The sequence below is a fragment of the Petromyzon marinus genome, chromosome 32, assembly GCF_048934315.1.
Source record: "Petromyzon marinus isolate PM22_M1 ecotype Great Lakes invasive population chromosome 32, UKy_Petmar_22M1.pri1.0, whole genome shotgun sequence".
Classification (NCBI taxonomy): Eukaryota; Metazoa; Chordata; class Hyperoartia; order Petromyzontiformes; family Petromyzontidae; genus Petromyzon; species Petromyzon marinus.
In genome coordinates, this window is record NC_133698.1 from 9,345,968 (window position 1) to 9,369,535 (window position 23,568).

The window sequence follows — 23,568 nt, forward strand, 5'->3', positions numbered from 1 at the left end:
AAGATGTCATGAATAGATCGGATTTTAAGTCAGACATCTTAAGTGTCTTTACTAAAAAATATCTATGCAAAACATGACAAGAATGTGAAAAATGAAAAAAACACGTAAAAAATATATTTTTTACTGCACAGACAGGTAAAGCATGTTTAAAAACAAGAATAGTGCTGACAAAGCCAGAATGTCAGAATTTAAGTCTCTCTTTTACGCTTGCACATAAAACAAATACCGTACTTCCAAATCAAGTCAAGTACTGTTCCCATAAATAATGAAAAAAGGCTATATTCTGGGAAATAGCACTCCCCCAACGTTTTGAATGTTCACATTACATCACGCAGCGCGAGTGCAGCCGATTGGGAAGTGCAATAGCACCGCTGCACACGAGAACAGGCTTAACTTGGGGCATGCGCTGTAACACTAATGGGATATGACAGCTGCAGGCTGGTGGTCTATGCTGAGAAGCCAACCACACACCCGGGCACCGTTCCAGACACGGCCAGATGGATTGCAGTTGCACCTATCCCCAACACGACGCGCACCACCCTCTCAAAGCTTCTGCCTCTACGCCAGCCCAGACAAGACAAACAGCCGAGGGAGCACAGAGCTCCGAGTATTGGATCCCACTTAATGTCACGCTCTGTGCGAGCTAAACAGCACACGCATCAGCACAGGTGGGTTCAACGCAAAGTTGACGAGTCAAGCTGTTAATTTATATGCAGGCTCTAGCACAGCGTATAGCAATAACACGTGGTCTTCGTATAGAAAATAAATAGCACGAGTCTTTTAATGTGTAAGTTATTGTTATATTTAGTTTTTTTATAGAAAACATTCCAGAAAAATTCAGAGATATAAAATAAAAAACTATACCATATATATGTTTAAGTCAGTGTGCAGTAACTGCTGTGTGACATGATTCAAGAAACAGTAGCTAGAAATATAGAATAAAAACAAAGAGAAACACGTGGCTTATAGAACATGTGAGGGTTAATGATAGTTAAAAAAAAAATTATTCAGAAAAGTGGACTTGAAGATGTCGCGAGATGGGATGATGGCTGATATCAAGTATAATAACCGGGTAGCAGCGAAAGAATGACAAGAGAATATCCATGTAGGAGAGAGAATCATGAAATCAATTGGTGTGCTCGTTTTAAGTGCATTATATGTAATTGGTTAGTCAGGTGGAGGGAGAGCTTGGGGAGGCCTTCATCCAGCAGTAAATAGACCATGGCCAAAGATAATATCATTTGCCTTTTGTATATGTTGTATGTATGTAGAACTTCTTTCGCATTGTACGTAGCCAACCGTGCTAATCGGAGATGCAGGGAAGGACAACAAACTCAACAAAAAAGCAGTTCTAAACAAAAGAGTTTTCAACCTAAACAATATGACTAAGGCACACTATACACTGCATATTTAAACCAATGCATATGCAATGTCATTTTTGTTTTACCAATTAAAATGGATTAAGACCCATATTTCTCAACGATGCCATTTATAGCATACATCACAGTTTAACAGCAGATTATAGTAGTTTACAGAGGAGAGGTAGGGCAGTGCACGCTTAGGCTGGTTACCCGAGTTCAATACCCGGCTACGGATAACATCAGTGGCGAGCGATGTCTTAACTGGTCACACGAACCCCGTTCACCAACCCCGCAATGGACCAGCGTGGTCAAGTGAGGTCAAACTAACATTTAATGGATTATGCTATTCCATAACCTTAAAGCAAACAAAAATGACCAGACGTGATATAAATCAGTCGTGGATGATCTTGACATTTTATCAGAAAAATAATACGTGCGTGATTTGTCACGTAAGGTTAAAACAAGTTCAATTGCTTACCAGTAGTAGGACTTTACTTTTTCATGAATTAGTGTCCAACTCTCACCAAAATTGTCTGACTTCCAAAGCTGAAAGAGGGGAGAGGAGAAAAAAACATTTTTGAAAATTAAAAAAAAACTTATGCAAGAAAAATACAGTAAAACCTCGTTATTTCGGTATTTTATCATCGCAATTGGGGATAATTCGGCACGTGTGCGCTTTCGGCACATCCAGTATATTAGTAATTCGCCATGAGCCGAATTTCCGTAATGAATGATCCAATTTCGGCATACACGAAGCGACGCCGCGTGCCCCACGACCAAAACAATGACTCAGTCTAGTGGCGGGGCATGCGTGGCGAGCATTAGTGCAGACCTGTTGCTTTGGACTTTACCTTGTTTATGCACTCTGCAAGTCCAGTAAGTGCATACTGAGTGCATTAAGCCCCCCTCCACAACCTCTGTAACCTACCACATGGAACCTATGCCATCCTCCTTCTTTGCCTGCAGTGCCGGTTACTGATGGTGTTACTTTTTTTGGGAAATAATTTTTGGAAAACAAATTTGGATTTTTTTTTATTGAAGTAGGAGGCACTGGTGAGTACCAATGTGCATAATTCGGAACATTGGATAATTCGGCAAGGCCGGAGCCCCATGTGTCAAATTAACAAGGGTTTAGGGGCCGCCCATAAATGAGGTCACGCACCTAGGGGGGAAAGGGGTAAGACATTTGTGGCGATGTGTGAGGGGGGGGGGGTTAGAGAAATGTGAGGTCACATCAAAATGCGCAACTTTAAATATAGACACATTCTCCTTAATTAAATCGACTTTTTAATAAATGTTTTCTCCTACAACATCAGAGGGCAGGGCCACATTAATTACGCACTACAATGACAATACTCTTTGGTTCTATTCGGTAAAGTCACGTAGATAAAATAAAATAATTAAATCACGACGTTTCGGAGGCAACACAAGCTTCCGTCTTCAGGTGGAATAGTCACAGCAGAAGTTCTGTGTTGAGTACTCAACACAGACGATCTGCTGTGTGTTGCCTCCGAAACGTCGTGATTTAATTATTTTCTTTTATTTTGTTTTATTTTATCTACGTGACTTTACCGAATAGAACCAAAGAGTATGAATCCTTGCAATCACGAAAGCTTCAAATCTACAATGACAATAGTTTAAAGCGAATTGAAGCATGTTTTATTTTCAAAATGGAAATATGGTTTGGGGGGGGGGGGCAGAGCTTTGTGACGTCATATTTGAGGAGGGGTCTGACTTTTTGTGACGCCGTGTGATGAGGGGGGGGGGGGATCAAAAATCGTCCAAAACAGCGTGACGTCATTTATGGACGGCCACTTAATGTAAATCGAGTTAATAAAAAAAATGGGTACCGTCTCCTCTGTGACAATAAAAACTACTTTTTTTCCAACTTACAGCACACACCACTGGTAAAAGGCTTTGACAAACATGAGGATAAACAGGTCAGGGGAGCCTGTGTTTACATAGGTCTTGAATACCAATCTCGTGGGGTAATGCCGTAAAAGCACCATTACCACCTGCCTTACAATCGAACAGGTGTCACAAACTGGTTTACTTTGCATTACAGGCATTAGAGATACCATCTCTTAGCCAGCAGCAGAAACCTACTACCAGTATAAAGTGGTAATGGCGCTTATTGTGAGGTCATGGAGGGTTATGAGTAATACTCCAAAAAAGAAACTCACAAGTTTTAACAAAGCAAATCATGAGGTGAATGTTCTTCCTTTGTATATCACGTTTATTTATACTTGTTTTTTATATGTGTAATAGGTAAGTGTGTCTAGCACTCCACATGACTGTATAATAATATAAATCAGCTTACAAGCCTATGCCTGATTAAATAAACCTTGCTGGAAATATTGGTATCAGACGGCTCAACACTGGTGGACCAAAATGGTATTATATTTTAGTGGAGACAATATCAAGTTGTCCATCCACTTTAGTCAGGCGATTAAATGTTATACACAATTCAACATTTCCAGAGTATAACATTTACAACTCAAGTATTGTACCTTCTCCAATGAACCATTGGAATAACCAACTCGACAAACTTAAAATAACCATGGTACTTTGCAAGCCTACCGGCTATCAACAGATTTGTTCATGAAGCAATCCATATATACGGTCAGACACAATTACAACCGAGAGGATGGTTATAAACTCGGCAGTCATTGGAAAGATGTCATCAACCACTTTGGGTCATGACTTGATTTGGGTTTTCTTGTCAACCTCCACCGTCAGCAGTGTGGGTGTGTGGAGCGAGGTGCAATGATTGCCTGGCGGCCCTTTGATTGGTGGAGACCCATTGCCGGTTTAGTTGTTTTCTCCCACATTAACATAAGCTGCCCCGCCCATGCTGCTGACACACTTGGGCAGCATTAACATAAGCTGCCCCGCCCATGCTGCTGACACACTTGGGCTACATTAATATAAGCTGCCCCACCCATGGTGACATACTTGGACATTAACATAAGCTCCCCCGCCCATGCTGCTGACATACTTGGGCTACATTAACATAAGCTGCCCCGCCCATGCTGCTGACACACTTGGGTACATTAACATAAGCTGCCCCGCCCATGCTGCTGACACACTTGGGCACATTAACATAAGCTGCCCCACCCATGCTGCTGACACACTTGGGCTACGCCCATCTCCAAACCTTTAAAAACAGTTTGCCTTTAGAGGCGAACCCCCTTTTCCTGATGATGACCGCTTGTGTTGGGATCGAAACATCGTGTTTTTTCAATTTTCTTTATTTTTATTCACTTTAGTTTTTTATTTTAATTTTTCTATCTACGTGATTTGACCGAAAGAAACAAAGAATATTCAAATAAACTAGATTCGAAGCTTTCGTGACTGCAGGAATTACTCTTTGGTTCTTTCGGTAAAGTCACAGAAATAAATTAAATAGAATACGACGCCTCTCTCTAAAATTTAGCAATCTTTCGAAGAACGTAATCAACCAGGTGGGGTGTTGACTCTTGTGATGGCCGACTCTGTGTTGTATTGCATTATATTTCCAAGTTCACTACGTTTGTTTTCTCATTCATTTGTACCTGATGATGGTTGCTTGTGTTGCATATGAAACGTCGTATTCTATTATTATTTTATTCCTTTCTACGTGACTTTACCGAAAGAACCAAAGAGTAATTCCTGCAGTCACGAAAGCTTCAGATTTAGTTTGAACCACCTCTATGAGGAGGGTTTGCCGTGGATGTTTGTTTCAAACTTAACTTCTAATCTAGAAATCTTTGGAAGAACGTAATCAACCAGGCTATGCGTTAACCGACTCTGTGTTGCACTGCATTACATTTCCTAATTTTACTAAATTTGCTTTCTACCGTGCTTGTTTATAAGTCCATTCTCTCCTCCGGCTGCTATGGGCAGGAATTCCACACAACGCTCCATGCTGGTTTGTTTAGAAGTCCAGTGTCCAGCTCGTCCATCCCCTATGGGCAGGAATTCCACACAACTCCCCCTCTGCCCCCCCCCCCTCTCTCTATTTAAGGCCTTGACACAGAGACGTTGTCTTTCTGTGTGCCTAATTGTGTCTCTCTCTGTTTGTCTCTGTGTGAGTCTCTCTCTGCTTGTGTGTCTGTCTGTGCGTCTCCGTGTTTATGTTTTGTCTCTCTCAAATTTAGCTATCTTTGGAAGAACGTAATCAACCAGGTGGGGTGTTGATTCTAGTGTTGGCCAACTCTGTGTTATATTGCATTATATTTCCAAGTTTACTATGTTTGTTTTCTCACTCATTTGTACCTGATGATGGTTACTTGTGTTACAATTGAAACGTCGTATTCTATTATTGTTTAATTTATTTCTACGTGACTTTACCGAAAGAACCAAAAAGTAATGTTAAAATAACCAACAACATAACTTGCAAAGGTGAACTTAAACACAAACTTGTTTTCAAATGTTACTCAGTTGTACAATGTTTTTTTGTCCTGCCATGAAGCACTCAGGTTTAGTGCAAAACTAATTGAAGAAACTGATGGCGACGCTATGTAAAGCTATGTAAAGTAGGGCAACGCATGAACAAATGCAACACGAAAGCGCACATACAAACCTGTTTGTTAGCGTGAGAGGAGTCATATCCTAGGACCAGGTTTGGGTTCTTGTTATGTAGCAGCAGATCAGTTGGACGGAACGGGCAGGAGAAGTTTTTGACCGTCTGCCCAAAGTCGTTTGTAATCCACAGGTAGCTGTGCAAGGTGTCTGTGAATATGTACTGCACAGGAAAGTAAGTGGCCTTGAGTAGAATACAAGGTATTAGGCGAAGTGCACACCATACATTTTCCAAATGAGGCTAAACATTTTTTATGCAATTCAGTATAATGGGGAAGGGAACACAGTTAATGGGCTTTGTGGCTGTCAATGGCTGCTGGCAAACAAAACATTCACTGTAAATATAACAAGCAAATGTTTACACGTAGAATTAATTCATTTCTGTGGACATAACCTCACTTGGGTTTAAAAAAACTTAACCCCAAAATAGTTTTGTGGAAGTAGCTCATTTCCTGGCCATTTTAGACTCCTAGCCCCCCTATTTTTCACAGATGACATTTATTCTAAAAAAGCCCTAATATGCATTACACAAAAGTATTGTTTAATGAGGAATATCTCAATACTCGCACAGGTACTCTGCAAAATTTTAAATGCCAATAGAGATATACAATACTTTGCCAATCCACTGCTGGATGATGCCCTCCCCACACTATGGGGGGTTATATGACCATATTTCACCAAGCTGGTCAGTGTGCGTTAAAGGTCATGGAGAGAACTCAGGACTGGTTTTCAGCTATCCCTTGCCATTGATGTTATCTGTTGCCGGGAAGCAAACTAGGATCTTCGAGTTCAGAGCACAGTGTGCTAATAATTGCACCACTGTTCCCCCTGGTTAAATTTACTAATAACACGTACAGAAAAAACAACCCCTAAAGATTTCCCACTCAAGCGGCGAAACTTCAAAACGATGTTTAAACGAGTCAAGCTCTCAAAATAATAATGTCCCAACTAATGAAGAGCATCGTGGTTTGACGATCGCTTGGCTTGATGTGTGGCTTCTGCAGGCCATGAAGGCACCGCAATTGCTGAAAGAGCATGAAACGTCACATTTGCTTACTGACAATGAGCGTCATGAACGGCGGGATGAAACCGAGGTAACAAAACTGTAACTGAGCAAAACAGGTGTACAAAGAGTGGACACTCACCCTCCGGTTGTCAACAGGGCTGTGGTAGAACTGCGCAATGACGGTCTCGCTGCCGTTCGGTAAGCGACTGAAGTTGGTCTGGATATTTTTGTACGAATGGCCATAGTCATAAGACACGTAAACCTAGAATGAAAAGCACATCACACGGGAGTCATAAAAACTGTTTTATAAAGGCGTGTATTCAACAGTGTTAAACATTTTAAACATTCAAAACACTGTAATGCTGAATTTAAATAATTTTAGTTTACTGTATTCTGAAACACTTTTTTTTCAACTGTTAAATATTTACACGAAGAGATAGCTGGTATTTTAAGGTCATGAACACTGCAATTCTCCCTGTAACCGTCAAACAAAACATGGCCTTGTCCAAGGTACACATCCCCATGATGCATTGCATAATTGTATGAAAATTCATAGCTGTCGCACAGCTATAGTTTTAATAAGTTAATATTTTACATACAGTACTGTATATTGAAATGCATGAGGGTTCCTCAAATATAAATTACATTATATAATTTGTACCAAAGTCGTTAATCTGCATGTATCTTTGTCCCGATAATTGTTCCTAGACATCCACACTATTTTCAACGAACGTGGTGTCATTGCAAATCTTGTGATACGTAGTTGAAGCAAATGAGGTGAAAATTGAGGGTCAGCCGAGTTGATGAATGACGAGTAGTACAGGTGAGTGGTGACTACATGACGAGGGGTAAGTGGGTGTCATGTGTCGCGTCCGTCCATAGAATGCGGTGCCCAGTAGCTTGTGCACAATGATTCAGGTTTATATGAAATAGAATAAGGTTGGGATCCATTTTTTTTTATCTCGCTGGCAAAACTATCCGATGCCCTTATTTACAGTTAATGTTCAGGTGCTGGGCGTATTGTTGCATCATTGGGAAGGCCTTTATCCAGCAGTGGATTGTCTGTGGCTGCTGATGTTGTTTCATTTTTGACACAAACTATAATGCTGCAGGGTGATGAAATTGCATACAAAATCTCACAGATCCACCACATACTGAGCAGTGGGTTAAGCGTGGCAAAAAATAATAACTATTCTTTGGGTCTTTCGGGTAACGTCACGTAAATAGGTTCATCCTGATGACGACCGCATGTGTTGTGATCAAAACGTCGTAGTTTTTTGTCATTTTCTTTGAATCCATCTACGTGAATTCACCGAAAGACCCAAAGAATATGAATTCCTGCAGTCACGAAAGCTTTAAGTCAAGAATAATAACTAATTTAAAAAATGTCAAGTCAAGCTGTGACCAACAACAAAAAATGCAGAGAAAGAAAGAAACGAACATCTAATAATGCATCAATGAATGATATAGGTGATGGTAAAAACACGAATAAGCAAAGTGGGAGATGAACCAGAATGGGTGTGATGATTTGCCCAGGCGGTCCAATAAATGGTTGTGATTCTGGGTCGCGATTCTACTCAATAATAGAGTTACTTTTACAAAAAAAATGTAGCAGCCTCTATTAAATGGAGGGCTCATGTGACCCTTAGTCAAAATTAAATCGATGAATCAATGCATGGTTACACACATAGAAACAAGCCCATTGCACCATTTCTATATGAAAAGTAATAAACAATAAACATTTAAATGGTTAAGTAGGCCGACATGAAGATTGGCAAATTAAGTCTTGCAACACCATCCATAGATGTTTCATTCAAAAAAGCTGCATGCCACCAATATAACATAATGATATTGCCGTCAGCTGTGTGAAACGCTCTAATATTTGTACATTTTCCCATCGTAGTGCTACTCATGTCCCACATTGCTAGTGCACTGCACTTGAAATGTATCAGCACATCGCAAAAAGGAACAGCATGCGACTTCAAACCATCACATAGTAAAATTGTGATTAATGGGTAGAACAGGGATGTGGATGAAAAAAACTGTTCTCGCAGCTAATAGGAGTCGAGGGTAACGCAACTGCAGATAGGTACAGTTCTTCCACATACATACATAGGCAATCATGAGCCATACTTTTCAGCCAATACATATATACGCCTGATGAAGACCGCTTGTGTTGCGATCGAAACGTCGTGGTTTTTTGCTTTTAATTTTAATTTTTTTAATTTCTATCTACGTGACTTTACCGAAACAACCAAGAATATGGATACATATATGCTTAATGAGAATGTATAAACATGATCGATTGCAATGTATAATGTTTTTGGCTACATGCAATACATGTGACTAAATTTACAATGATATGAAGGCTATCATTGGAGGAAACAGGTACATTTGTTTTAATACCAGCAATGAGTTTAATTAAGTAGTATCATGCTTATCAGCTATACAAAAAATATTATCTGCAACGGTCTCAACATAGAGCAGAAATCCAATAACCTGCAGGGATATTCTGCAATATGGCAGACAGAGGAGGTTAGACTAACAATCCGTGATCAAATTTACACCGTCGTGGTGTCTCAAGGATAATGGGGGGAGGAATAAACCGAACAAATTCATTCATCCGCGAAAAACTTGCCGATTACAGTGAAAGAGCGGTACGTGACGAACGGCCAAATTGATCCAGGAAACATTTGCAAACCATAGGGTTACGCAAAATGCCATATCACAATAATTTACTATATTTTTACAAGGAAAACAACACTAAGTCGCAGGACCCATTTTCAGGAAGGTCCTGCTATGGGTTGTTTTTTTATATTTTAAGAAATGTGTTCAGCCAATTAATGAGTTGCTAAATCAGCGGGAGGAAAACGGAGGACCCGGAGAAATACCACACAGACGAGGGGGCAACACTATATCCCCATTCACATGGAAACAGATGACAAGTCAACTTGCTGTACTTCCTTCTCCTGGCAAAAGCAGCGTATCACACCTCCAAGCCCACGGAAAGAAAGTTTCACAACATTTGTGTGATCCACCAACCCTCTCCTCCACAGTGCTGGATTGTTTTTTAATGTTTAATGTATATGCACGCAAATTATCCCTGCAAAAACCTACCAGAAATTTAATTTCATATCACCTAAGATTACTATAAACCTGAAAAGGCCATAATAATATGCATACATGTTTTCCTAAATCATAACAGTACCTAGGGATTGAACCACAAAAAAAATTATATGCCGAGCTGAGCTCTTAAAATAATATAGAGACTACTGTCTCAACATCACGCAAAGGGTTAACAGTTACTTATGAATAATTAGGTATCAAAATTATTATAAATGATAATGCTAATTATAATAACTCGCACTGCTAATTATTTGACACTCATGCTGTGTTGGAAATGAACCACATTAATTATTTTTAAAAGCCAAATAAATCTCTCAGGGGCGGCAACCTTTAAAACAATGTAGCCTCTTATTCTTATGACTAATCAAAAATAAACACATAGCAGCACTTCCCAAAATAGAATGACAAGCTTAATTGAAGGAAAATGTTATGCAAATGTGCCAAGTTCAAAAGCAAAGCCCGTGTTAGTAAAATAAAATTATTTCTAACACGAACAAGTGTTAGACAAGATGCATATAAATGCTTCAGAGGATTTGGACGTTTTTTCCCACAATATACTCCTAAACCCAAGGCCTGAACAACGCACTTGACAGCAGTACAAGGACAAGGCAAATAAAGCTGCATGGAGCTCATGTTTGTGCACCCATTAACACTCGCCAGGCAGACAAACCTTCACTATTGGGCCAGTCTGCTTCTCAACACCCACAATCTATTTGCAGGTCCCATAGCTTGTCCCTGTGCAAGCTCATTCATCACGTGGTGGCGGAAGATCTTACGCTTGGCTGCAGTGCGTAGAGCATTAAGCATCAATTTGACCGCGTGCTTCAGTACTCGTGCGAAGTCATATTCCAATAGAGAATTTCGTAGGTTCCACAAACAAATTTAGCTTCTCTCCGTATTCTGTTTGTGAGTGTAAAGAATACTGCGCACAGTAAAGTGAGAGAGCCACTCCATCACTGCCAATTTCAGGATGTTGCACAGGTCTTCAAATTTATCATCAATATATACGTAATATTGACTGGAATGTGATGCACATTCGCAGGACATAATAAATGCATTACAACTGCTTGAACACGACCTTGGACAAGGCCCACATATTGCTAATTAAAGATCATTTATTATATGCACCATAACATATGAATGTATAATTAAATACAGTACACAGCGTCCTTTGAAATGGTTCAAAAGTTCTCAGGTCATTCCATTCTAATCATGAACAGTGCCCCTGATTGGCCATTTGCGGCCTCCATGATACATAAGAGATTTGGCAATTTATAAAGTGTCAATCTTCTATGTACGTCTGAACCAAAGTAATTTAGAATTTATTTAAAAAGCCCCCAAATCGATTTACTGAGTATGCTTCATCGCCAAAGTCTCATTACACTATATACTGCACAAATGCGTTCAATGCCAGAAAAAATTCTTCGGAGACCTTGCTGATTGTGTGAATATTTATTTTACCATAACACAGAATGGCTTACTCTTCTGAACTGTGCTTTGGGTCTGCAAAATGAGATTGCATTGCCAATATCATGAGAAAGCAGCAGCCTTAATAAAAAACTTTTTTAAGACCTGTGCAAATTTGAGTCCCAAAAATAATTTCTCACTCTAGGACTGAAATCCAACAGAAGTGTAGATGCATGTTACTTTGACAAATTAAGTGTATGATTACACTGCATGGTTAATATCATATTTAGAGCATAGTACTTTTCAAGTTAAATGGTTAAAAGATGCCCAAGGCCAAATGTATATAGCTTACAAAACAATGGATATGTGGTTGCCTTTGTGGCAAGAAGCTAATTTGGCCAAGAGAATGACCAGCCACATGGAAAATGCTTTGCAAAGATAGCTTTGCCTTTTTTCACTCCTCAATTGTGTAAACAGCTGCGAACAGTGGCATGATGCCAATATTGACAGCTATTACTTTTGATAACACACCATCTCCATCACAATTACTACACAAATAATAAAAATAAACCTTAATATGCCATTGCATTAGGCCGTGCTCAGGAGCCACTAACATACAATCTGCTAAATTTTGATTTAAAGCTTCCGTGACTGCAGGGATTCATATTTGTAATATATGTGCATTCACGGTACCTTTTACCGAGTCAAAAATCAATGCTTGCTGCAGAATATTTAAATTTTAAAAAAAGGTCGTGGTCTCTCAAAACTGTAAACAGGTTGGTGCAACATGGGTTGCAAAAGAGTTAAGAGCCCACACTCCCACATCCTGAGCTTATCTTCCATCAGTCACCACCACATTTTATAGCCAATGCAGTTTATTGGTGAATAAAAAAAAAGACTACAGTTATCATTCCATAAAATTTGAATAGTCAATATTGTTTTTAACTTGGTGAGCAAATATAGATCATTTTGTCACGCTAATTTTATTTAAATTATTGGACCACACAGATAACGCATGCAAAGCCACTTGTATATTTACATATTTTCAAACAAACAAAAATCTGTATTTGGACAGATTTCACATCTCTGGACATGCCACGACTTCTAGATGCAATGCTTATATTTGGTCAATAAGCAGACCTTGCGGAAAAATTAATTAATCGGCGTATTGGTACAGGTAGAGTACTGCAATAGTCAAAGGAAGTGAGATTTTTGCCACTCTCTCATAAGAGCCAGATTAGAAATAGCAGCACCATGGCCCTGTACTGAAAATATTTACAAAAAATGTCAAAGAAGAATGACGTTTTGAAGTGAATTCAACAAACAACACCACGCAAAACTAGTTGCAGCAGCACATCCACAGAAATCATATGCAGAACTATCTGAAATGTATGAAGGAAAAAACGGATAAATCAACTAAAAATAACAAGAGTTAACTGGGATATTCATACCTCAGAAGTAAAAATTGGGTACATTTTTGGAAGGGAGCCACAGTCACCAGAATTTCAAGTGGGTACAATAAATTAACCCTTTCTTGTTCTGAGACGTCTGCAAGTTGCAGGATGGCTTCCGTTCACCGCTGAATCTCAGAACGCACAAGCGGTTCAGCGTTTATTTTTTATTTAGAGGCATCCCACCATTTGTGTTTAAAGACATCGTACTCACTGCCGAGAACCGTAGCGCTCGCAACCGCACTCTACGATAGCTGGTGCCAAACTTCACCATACGCCTTTCCCGCATGGCCTTGTGGGAGCCTTGGTCCCAATAAAGTTATTTTTTTTCTGATGACGTACAGGTACATCAGGTACATCATCGGAACAGAAAAAGGTTGAGCACAGGACGTGCATTTGAATAATGCATGCGTGCTGGGACGTGCCAATGACGTGGAAACAAAACTGTCAAAGAAGAGATGCACAGTGACCTTACCGCACTGGAGGGTTCCTTCTGCACTAGGGGGCTGTCTCTTGCCAGGGCCACTATGACGTTGCTCTTCTCTCCAGCCCAGTGGACCACCATCTGGTTGTGGTTGTCATTAAGTGGTGCCTAAACACAGACACATTCATAAGCAACAACAAAAAACGAAAGCAAATGTGTAAATATTCAACTGTAAACTTCACCCGTGTCTACTCCCCCCCCCCAAACAAATGAATTGCCATGTTTCTGGGTCACAACGTAATACTTTAGGGGTCACGACTTACCACGATTTTATGCAAGAAAAACAGGTCTTTTTTGTCAAATATTTAACGTGTTGCATCTCATTTGTATTGTTCCTCCTTATCGCTGTTTGATTTGCAGTTTTTTTTTTTCCCAATCTATTAGCCTAAATGGAACAGGCGCATATCATTTGCAAATAAACTTGATAAATTATGAATAATCTATTCTATCATGCATGTAATGCGAATAAGCATCGCTCCTACATGTTGAGTATAATGTAGTCATGTACTGAATGCGCATATAAAACCAGTAGTGATTTTAACCAAAACCAGCTTATTACAAATCGAGTTGCGCCATTATTAGATTCCTGAAACATTTCGCAATCTTTGGTGGAATAGGGAGAGAAATACAAACTAAAATGACAAGACCACTTCCTTGTAAAAATTAAACCATAATGTAGAATGTGTTTTAAAACAGGGGGGGGGGGGGGTTTGCTGCTTTAAACAAAAGGGAATGTTATGACGTTCGTAAAACAAAGCAGGAATATTACATTTCCAATACATTTATTTGAAATAAGATTCTTAACGTTAAACCACCAAAAACAATGAGTCAGGGACCGAGTCAGGGACAACGTGATATCGGTGCACAGTGTTGTGTAATAACCTCTGCCTTGTTTGGGGCTTTCCAGCCTAGCAATATCAAGCAACGCATGGCTGCTGTAAAATTCTAAAAAAACGAACAAGATACCCAGACACAGCTATTATCAAGTTTCACGCAAACGACTGTTTTACATATTCTACCGATAAACTAAATCACAGACGCTAAGGCTTGAGTCTTGTACTGCGCTTGTATGGGTGACGGATAATGCATAAAACATGGGGTTGTGAGCAGCGATACAGTAGTGCAGCAAAGCCCATTGTTGTATTGTACTATTCCTCCACGCCTGTGCTACCCGACATTCACCAACCTGGTCAAAAAAACTCTTACAACCTGCATGGTGTAGGAAGACCCTAATCGAGTAGTGGATGGAAAACAGACCTCTTATTTTCAAGATATGTTTTCTGAGTTTGTGATGAGACAAGAGCAGCACACATATGGGCAAGTGTTATTTGGGTTCATGCTTTAAATAATGAATTGTAATAAAAGGATGGTGCCCGGATAGAGTGGTTGGTGATGTTTGAAGTACAGTATTACGAAATCTTAACAATGAAGGTCAAAGCATCAACGTGTTTTCAAAACAATGTGTCACATATTTAGCATTCATGTAGATGTGTTCAAAGCACAAACAGTAAAGGTCTAAACAGTAACTCCATAAACAATAAACTATCCAGGGTGGTCATTTCAGGTTTTGTTTTAAATAAAAGTCTACAGTAAAGTGCATTATGGGACCTCCTTTGCCAGTACCATAACACTGATAATAAATGCAGAGTATGTTTTTTGTTTGCATTCTGACCACAAGTATTGTGGTTAATGCAGACATGATTCCTTGTAAAAGGTTTCAGTTTGGTGTTTTAACATCTTAACAGCTTTTTTGTTGCCAGAAAACAGGGGAAAACCTATTCTCACAGTAAAGTGACTAGTTAAATGGCTTAAAAAATAACAAGTTACTGTGAAAACATTTACCTAATGCATTCAAATAACAAAAACCTATACAATTTTCACATTACATAACACGTGGAGTCTTAAAAAGGCATGTTAAAAACACAAGGCTCATTGGCAATCCCAATGGATAATAAATGCAACAAAAAACCCCATCTCTTTTCTTACACTAGCACATGTTTTCCCCAAATGTGGTTAAGTTATGAGTCACAAAAACGCGTTCACCGATATTGAAGTCTCAGTGCAATGCGGTCTTCGAATCACGACAGATAAGGGCCGATAAGATTTCCTTCCATTAGGATTTGTATTTTTAAAACGTCCAGTTTATAAATCTCAATGGTTGGGGATCAAATTTGAGAAAATTATATTTAAGTGTAATGCTGAAACTGGTGAGAGGATAAATTATAATTTATATACTGCACTGCACGGTAATACGATTTACTGCAGCAGATTAAACAATGAATGCACTTACTGTACCTCGCATACGTTGTTTCAAATATTTCAAGTTAGCAAGCGAATTACTTTAACTTTATCATAAAAAAATGTATGCAGTATTGTCCGTCATCGTGAAACTTAAAATATAAATAGTGAAGGCCACATGATTTTATTTGAATTCTAAAGTGACTCCAATGTACACATTAATCACTCATGAAATTGCATCATCCATTATCGTGTGAGGGACGTGATACAAGCTTTCAAAGTATATACAGACAGCTGCAATAGATAAACTCAAATGTAATTGGAGGCAAAGATTAGAAGCCGGAATTGCAATGGGAAGCCACTGATGAAACACGTTTTAAGTTGATTGCAATGCTTCAGCAATCTCCAGGAAACGCTGACAATTGATGCTCTGAATTTACAAATTATGGTCGGTCGTTCGTTCCGTTTCTCAGTCCGCTTGTCCTGGTGAGGGTCGCGGCAGCAGCAGCGTTGAAAAGGGCAGGTCCAGACAAATTATGCCCGCTAGCAATTTTCATCTATGTAAATGTGTCTTTTTTGTTACTGTTCAAGCAAATACTATTGCAGAAAAAAACACTCGGGAAATGTTAGTGAACGTTATTTTCCACCACTTTGTTAACAAACTACTGTGCGTGTGTAAGTGGACTGTATGACACGTTTTACTGCGTACATTTGTTAAACCTGCCTGACAGAATAAATGATGAGTATAACTCATGAGGCATCAACATGGTGATGACACAAAGAAAAACTAAATGCATTATGGTGACGTGGTTTATTCCAATCCTGGCTACAAAGTAACAAGTTATAAAATGCTGGGCAGTATTATAATAGTTAATCTCTGTAAGGAGAGCATAAAGAGAAGCATTGCTCCATTCACACGAGTTACAGAAAATGTACCTCCCCTCAACAAGACACAAAATCAAAATAGGACAGACCTCCGGGGAGCATGTTTGTTGCTCGCGAAAGGGCACAGCAAATTACCACGGCAATAAGGATGCGTCACAAACTGAACATGAAATTACAGGTCTAGTCGACAGGTTTAACGACGCGAATATCAGACAGATTGACAGAAACGCACCATTGTTACTGTTTTATGTGTATACTAAATGTATATGCACATGTACAGCCCTTTTGTCAATCCACTGCTGAATGAGGGACTCCCCATGCCATGGGAGTTATTTGACCATACTCCACTCTGGCCAATGAGGGTTGGTGAAGGTTGGCACCATAGATGTGGGAGCATAGAAAGTACAGTACCATGGATTTGGCTTCACTGTCCTCTGCAGCAAAATCTCATTTCTGAGTAATACTGTAAAACTGCATTTTATTTTATGCCCAGCACACAATGTACACAGGTCAACCGTGAACAATGGTCGGTGGCAGTGATGTCACCACACCACGATCAACGGTTCCTGTGGGATTCTGAAGTACTGCAAAGCTTAAATTTCGATTTAAAGCTTTCGTGACTGCAAGGATGCATCTTCTTTGGAGGACAGCGCTGTCCTCCAGACAGTCTCGTCCCTTCACCTGATGAAGGCCGCTTGTGTTGTGGCCGAAACGTCGTGAGAATATTATTGTGTTATTTTATTTTATCAATTTATTATTTTATTCTCATTCTACGTGACTTTACCGAAAGAACCAAAGAAGATACTGCAAAGCTGATACTCAACGCTCATTAGTCCCTCATTGTATTCCACGACCTGGCTTCAGGTCTTCCTCTTGGTCACCTACCCGTGATGGCTGCTACTTCACTACAACTGTCTATAGCTGGTACTCCTGCCTGGACACGTTCACCACCCACTCAAATATCTCATTCCTCACTCACCGTAAAACACTTTCTTGCCTCACTCTATTTTCAACTTCCAAGTTATTTGCACTATCCGACGAGAAAAGTCCTAAAATCATCTGCACACACCTATATTATACAGCCAAGCGCATGTTTATTTTAGGTTTTTTTGTTAAAGTTCAATCCCCTAAACCAGCGTTCTTCATTGCAAGGCCCGGGGGCCACTGGCGGTCCCTGGTGGCCTTTAGTGCGACCCCTGACAATACACAAATGGTGACAACACCCATTTGCAGGCGGTGAGGCGGCCCTCACACCGATGTCGTCTTATCGGCGAAAGTGCCCCCCTTCCCCTCTGAAAAGTAGTGGAGAACAGTGCTTTAAACCATCTTCTATAGAGCTGTCACAGCACTGCTGAGGAACGGCCTACTCACACCTTGTGGGTCATGGCGGTTATTTGACCATACTTCACCTTGCTTGTCAGGGCAAGTTGGTGAACATAGGGAGCACAGATGTGGACTTTGGATTTTGCTGCAGTGCCCATTCAAGTAATATCCAAGCTCAATGCTGCTTAGATTCCGAAACCTAGGATAACCGACTGTATTCTGGGTGATTTGGTCATAAGCAGAGGTCTATACTGTACAGCTTATCCAAAATATGCACATTTAAAATATTTACAAAAATAATCAAAAGCACAAGTGTCAAAACATGAGTCATTTGTGCTGATTCTTTAAAAAAAGACAATCATCAATACAGCTTAGTCAAATATCACTTTAAACATACAATACAAAGACCACCCATATAGTCTGAACAGATTGTTGGGGCAAGTGCTGTTCGCAAGCACCTATGAAGGCCGGCACACGAGGGGGTGGGTGGCCAACACCATGCCCGACCGCCGTTGTCTCCCCTGTGTTGATGTTTACACACCAAACCAGGTATTTATTTGAGGCTGAGTCGACCTCGGGGAGGCCCATGACCGGTTCAGATAATCGTCACTGGTGTTGTTCGTGAGCGGAAACCCAACTGGCCGGGTTCGGTGTGCAGCACGCTTACCGCTAGCACAGTATAGACAAACATATACAGGAGTAAGTCGAAACAGAGGGTCAGTATTCATGTGTATATAAACATACCGTAGTTGTAGAACAATATATAAAAATTATATACAGTTTAACTTAACTCTAAATGCAATACTTACAGACGACCATAACCCATTCATGTACATTCTAATGTTCTATAAGGGCTTATAAATGCTGAAATTTGGCACATTGTTGAACACATGGACGTTATTAGACATGTTCCAAAAGTGTAGGCATTTCAATTTGAACCCACAAAAATTATGCTTCTTGAGGTTTACTGATAATACCTACTTATACGGCAAAGCCACCCTAAGTTCAAAATGCTTTAAGTTTAATGCTAAACACTTAAAATATACAATCCCCATCAGCAACCAACCAAGTCATTTACATACCATGGAGTGTAAAATGTCAATCGCCAGTGGGGTAGTAAAGCCAATATTAAATATGCAATACAGCCTATGGTGGCTTGTACAGTGTACAATCACAATGGTCATCATTAACTGACCTTCCTGCAGCAAGTGGTGAAAATGTAGTGTTACTATGACAGTGACCTGACTTGACCTGACTGTCCTTAATACATATAACAACCACGATTAATTTAAATGCAATCCACCGGTTTACTTCACTGCACCAAATGGTTCGGGGCCTAATCAAACAGTGCCAAAAAATCCGGCCCACATTGTGTTGGTTATAATGATCAGCTGACACAGGCGGAGAACTGCACTCACGTCCGAATGACTCACGTCTTAAAGGGGCACAAACTTATAATAACTAGAATCTCTGCTGCTCCACTTGTTCCACATAACGCTCTAGAGTATCTTACATAAATAATGTTCACGGACAAATCACCCGGAATGCACCCAATTTTGTCTCATCTCGGAAGCTAAGCAGGTATGAGTCTAAATATTGCATTGATGGGTTGACAACCATGCATAATACAGGTGTTTTTATATATATAGGCTCCTGCGGTCTCACGATGTGTATAACGGTGCAGGTGCTGTACTTGCATTGCCAATAGGGCTTAACGATTAATCGATTTCAAATGGAAATCGCAATTTGAAACAATGAGATTAGCAAATAGCAAAGCCTGCGATTTTTTGCGATTTGAAAAGTACTATTACTTAATTGGAATTGTTTTATTTATTTATTATAATAACTTTCTTTATTTAACTTAATTGTTATGTTTGATTGTTCTATTTCAATTAAAATGTTTAATAAATACATGTTGGAAGCAATTCATATCTTTCAAGTTATCACCCTTGCATTAGAATATATAGAGCAGTTAATATTTTGATGGTATCATGTGGTAATGCTCCATCACGTTTTAAATCTATTACACCGTGAATATTGAACTGAAGCTTGACTTTAAAAAATGGAATCGCAAATCAAATCGCAATATCTGTCAGAAAAATCACAATTAGATATATTTCCCCAAATCGTTCAGCCCTAGTTGCCAACCTGCGTTCCTCAACCCGCACTAAGCAGCATGGTTGAGTATGTTTACATAATCTCCAGGAGGACGTCCTATTTAATTGGAGGGCCCTTGTCCAGTCATCGGCACAGGTATTCGACCATAGCAGCATGGGTGCAGTATAATCTGCCGCAGCGATGAGTATGCCCATTTTCAGTTTTCATTTATTTGGAATAACCCTGTGAGCCATTCGGCTCTTGATTCGGGTGCAACCGCAACAAACAATACAATTACAAGATATATTTAAAATTTACTGTACGCTAATTGAGACATTCCCTACAAAAACAATAAAATCTTCCAGAAAAAGCCCCATTTGTGTGTTTTTTTTTAACAATCACCGCTCGACTTCCCAAAGTGATGGATTCTCGTCAGGTCGCGCTTATTTTTTGACGGACTCCAGATGCGTGGCGGATTGTTCGTCTGGTAGGAATTGAAACTCATTCCACTTAATACAAAAACACCCCAGTGAATGGGCCCCTCACGGCTCAATAACATGTCTAACTACTCTTGAGGGGCAGCCAATAAATGTGTGCCTATTGGTCAGTCAGTCTTGGTCCTATCTATTGGGCAGCACAGTTTGTTTAAATAAGACACCTTGATTGGGGTTTTTCATAAGACTGCAATTGCAAGCACATGGACAACCCCAAAGGAGGCAACCGATACAGACAGACAGAACAAACGAGATAGCGCACACACACACACTACGGATGGCACCAACCCCACAAATCGTGCATGATGAGGCGGTAGAAACGAGACTGAAGATAATGAGGCGAGAGAGACTGTACACGAGACAAACAGGTCGTATTAACGAGATGGACGGTACAGATAACACAACATACAGCAGGTGAGACGAACCACACGTGAGACGCAAACACATACATTTCCTCCTCGGCAGTCCGCCTGCTGTATTGTTTCACCTTAAGACGATGGGCTTGTGTTGCTATCGAAACGTCGTGATTTATTCGTTGTTTTTTTAAAATATATATCTACGTGACTTTACCAAAAAGAACCAAACAGTATCAATTACTGGCTCAAATCTTGATCCAGAATCGTTATAAATTAATCGAATTACGCGGGAATGTGAATTACTCCACGTCCACACAAGCAAATTAGTGAATTATAGGATTACAGCTCCTACTAGAGTACTCAAGGAGTTAAATGTGAACAATTGCCGACCTACTAAAATACAGTACTCATACAAGGTGATTGTGCATAATTTTATTCGTAATTTTGGACCTACCACAGCATACACAAGGTGAATATAAATATTTGTAACATTAAATAACCACCATCGTCGTCGTCAATTTAATACAACTACTATGATACACTGACCACACACACAAGGATAATGTAAATTATAGGTCTTACCAAGTTGAATACTCGCATGAGGTAGTAAGTGAAAATCATTTGTCATGCTGCACCTTACTATAGTACAGAACACAATTTATATACGTAAAAAAATGTATACTTGGTACGGATCAATACTCCACACAAGTTAAATTAAAAACCGTACAGGTTTTACCGACGAGAGAACACTACTCACACTTGGAGGTCAATGAAAATAATTTAAATGTAACCGTAATACACATTGTATACTGTGATTAAGGATCGATGTTACATGCAAATAACGCGCTGGGCGAGTGGTGCGCAGTGCCAGACAAGCGTAATGCGAGGTGTGGTGTACTACTGTATAATATACTGTAGAGGCAAATGTAATGTTGAGTGGTAGTATACGCAAATCACTACATCTGTGTACCTACTTCAGTACACCACTCACACGAGGTGGCGAAAGTGTTAATAATTACACGTCTCTAGAATAACACCATTCGCCAGTACCCCCACTCAAAACGAGGCGATGTGAAACCAAATGATTGTAACACACACGCCAAGTGAACTACACACACCACGATTCTCAAAAAGCTGCAGGAGGAAGATGAGGAGGCGGTGGTGGTGGCGACTACGATGATGATGATGATGATGGCAAAAACCCCAAAACAACCGCACAAAACACAAATTATTTGGGTCTTTCGGTAAAGTCAAGTAGATAGGTTCTTTGACTTTACCGAAAGACCCCCTTCAAAAATATGAATTCCTGCATTCACGAAAGCTTTAAATCAAGATCAAACAACACAAGTCATGCTCGGTTGACCCCACATCGCACACACACAAACACACGAACGGGGTTTGTTGCGTAGCAACAACTACGTCTCTCACGTACCGTCACCACGGAGGGCTTGAGCTCCCTGCGGTGTCGGGAGCGAGGCTGCGGACCAGACCGGGAGCCCGACCCGGACCCCTGCGGCTGCTCCTCCTGCAGCTCGCCGGGCTGCCCCGGGGTGCGCGACACCACCAAGAAGCCGCGGTCCTGGGGATCCGCGGCGAAGTGCGCGGCTCCGTGGAGGGTATCGGTTCTAAAGTGGCTCCGCCGAGCTTCGACGGCGACGAAGAATAAGAATAAAAGGAGCGAGAACGTGCGGGGAAGAAGGCGCGGAGTGCGGAAGCCGCGCACCTGCGCCGCCATCTTCAGCCGAGTTGCGCCGTTGATGAGTGCGGTGAGGAGGAGGGGGGGGTGAGGTGGTGGAGCGAGCCACGCCCTCGGTTTGTATTTCATAGAGCGCTTCGGGCGGGCTCAGCACCACGTGACGCGCCGCCCCCACGCAGATTGCGCCGCGTGCTTGTCCGTTGTACGGAATGTGACGGGCAAGTCGTGCCCGGAGTTGCAAGGCTGGACGCGAAAGCCGGGACGGAGTATTGGCGTTGTAGCCGCGGCGGGCCGGATTTTTGTGTTACGTTGCGGAACTGGACTCGCTGGACCAGAGAAGGCTCTGGTTAAACAACAACAACGACAAAAAAAACTTGCGCGGAAGCAACACGTGAAATAATCCGGGCGTGACGCAAAACCCGGACTAGATTTCACGATTTCGTTGTCCCTCAATTGCATTGAATTACGGAATGGATTAAAAAAATGATCATAACATACGGAGAGAGGGAAAAAAACGCGGATTAGCGTGGAGAACTGCACAACGCATAGCAAAAAAACACGACGGAGCAGCATCCACGGAATTGAACGCTGCACAGCGGACGTTTCAACCGGGGAGACGGAGCGATGCAATCAGCGAGCACGTTTTAGGAGATGCGATGCGGATTGTCGCATCGCGGGTGTCGTGAGATCGTGGCGGTGGTTGTTGGTGTTGGCATGGGGAAGCCGTCGTTATCCAGCAGTGGACCGACCATGGCTGATGACGACGACGACGACATGGATGTGTTTTACCATAAAGACGTACGGACACCTCAATTTGGGGATTACCTGTAGACTGACAATAACAACTACTGCTATTTTAGCGCACGCAAACGACAGGAGGTACAAGGACAATGCACAATGTGCATGCGTAATGAACGTCGATTACCATATGAGTAACCTAACCGGGTAATGATTACCCATTGCAATGTATATGCATTGATTATTCTCCCCCCCCCCCGCCACCCTTCGCACGTGAAGGGCTCACAATGCCATCACAACCACCTCTTTATTTAAGGAACTAAACAGGAGGAGGATTTCTCCA

At 40.8% G+C, this 23,568-nt stretch overlaps 1 protein-coding gene across 4 annotated transcripts in view; it reads right to left on the reverse strand.

The window, feature by feature from the left end:
• Positions 1-22,566, reverse strand: part of SORL1 (sortilin related receptor 1) — an 83,834-nt gene extending 61,268 nt beyond the window's left edge. For all 4 annotated transcript variants that reach the window (XM_032964550.2, XM_032964552.2, XM_076071267.1 and 1 more), the window contains exons 1-5: positions 22,224-22,566; positions 13,390-13,506; positions 7,070-7,192; positions 5,926-6,087; positions 1,840-1,907 (exon numbers count right to left, since the gene is read on the reverse strand). In XM_032964550.2, coding sequence (XP_032820441.1) covers positions 1,840-1,907; positions 5,926-6,087; positions 7,070-7,192; positions 13,390-13,506; positions 22,224-22,526 — 773 coding nt within the window. In that variant the 5' untranslated portion in view covers positions 22,527-22,566. The remainder of the gene's footprint in view (positions 1-1,839; positions 1,908-5,925; positions 6,088-7,069; positions 7,193-13,389; positions 13,507-22,223) is intronic.
• Positions 22,567-23,568: the final 1,002 nt, after the last annotated feature.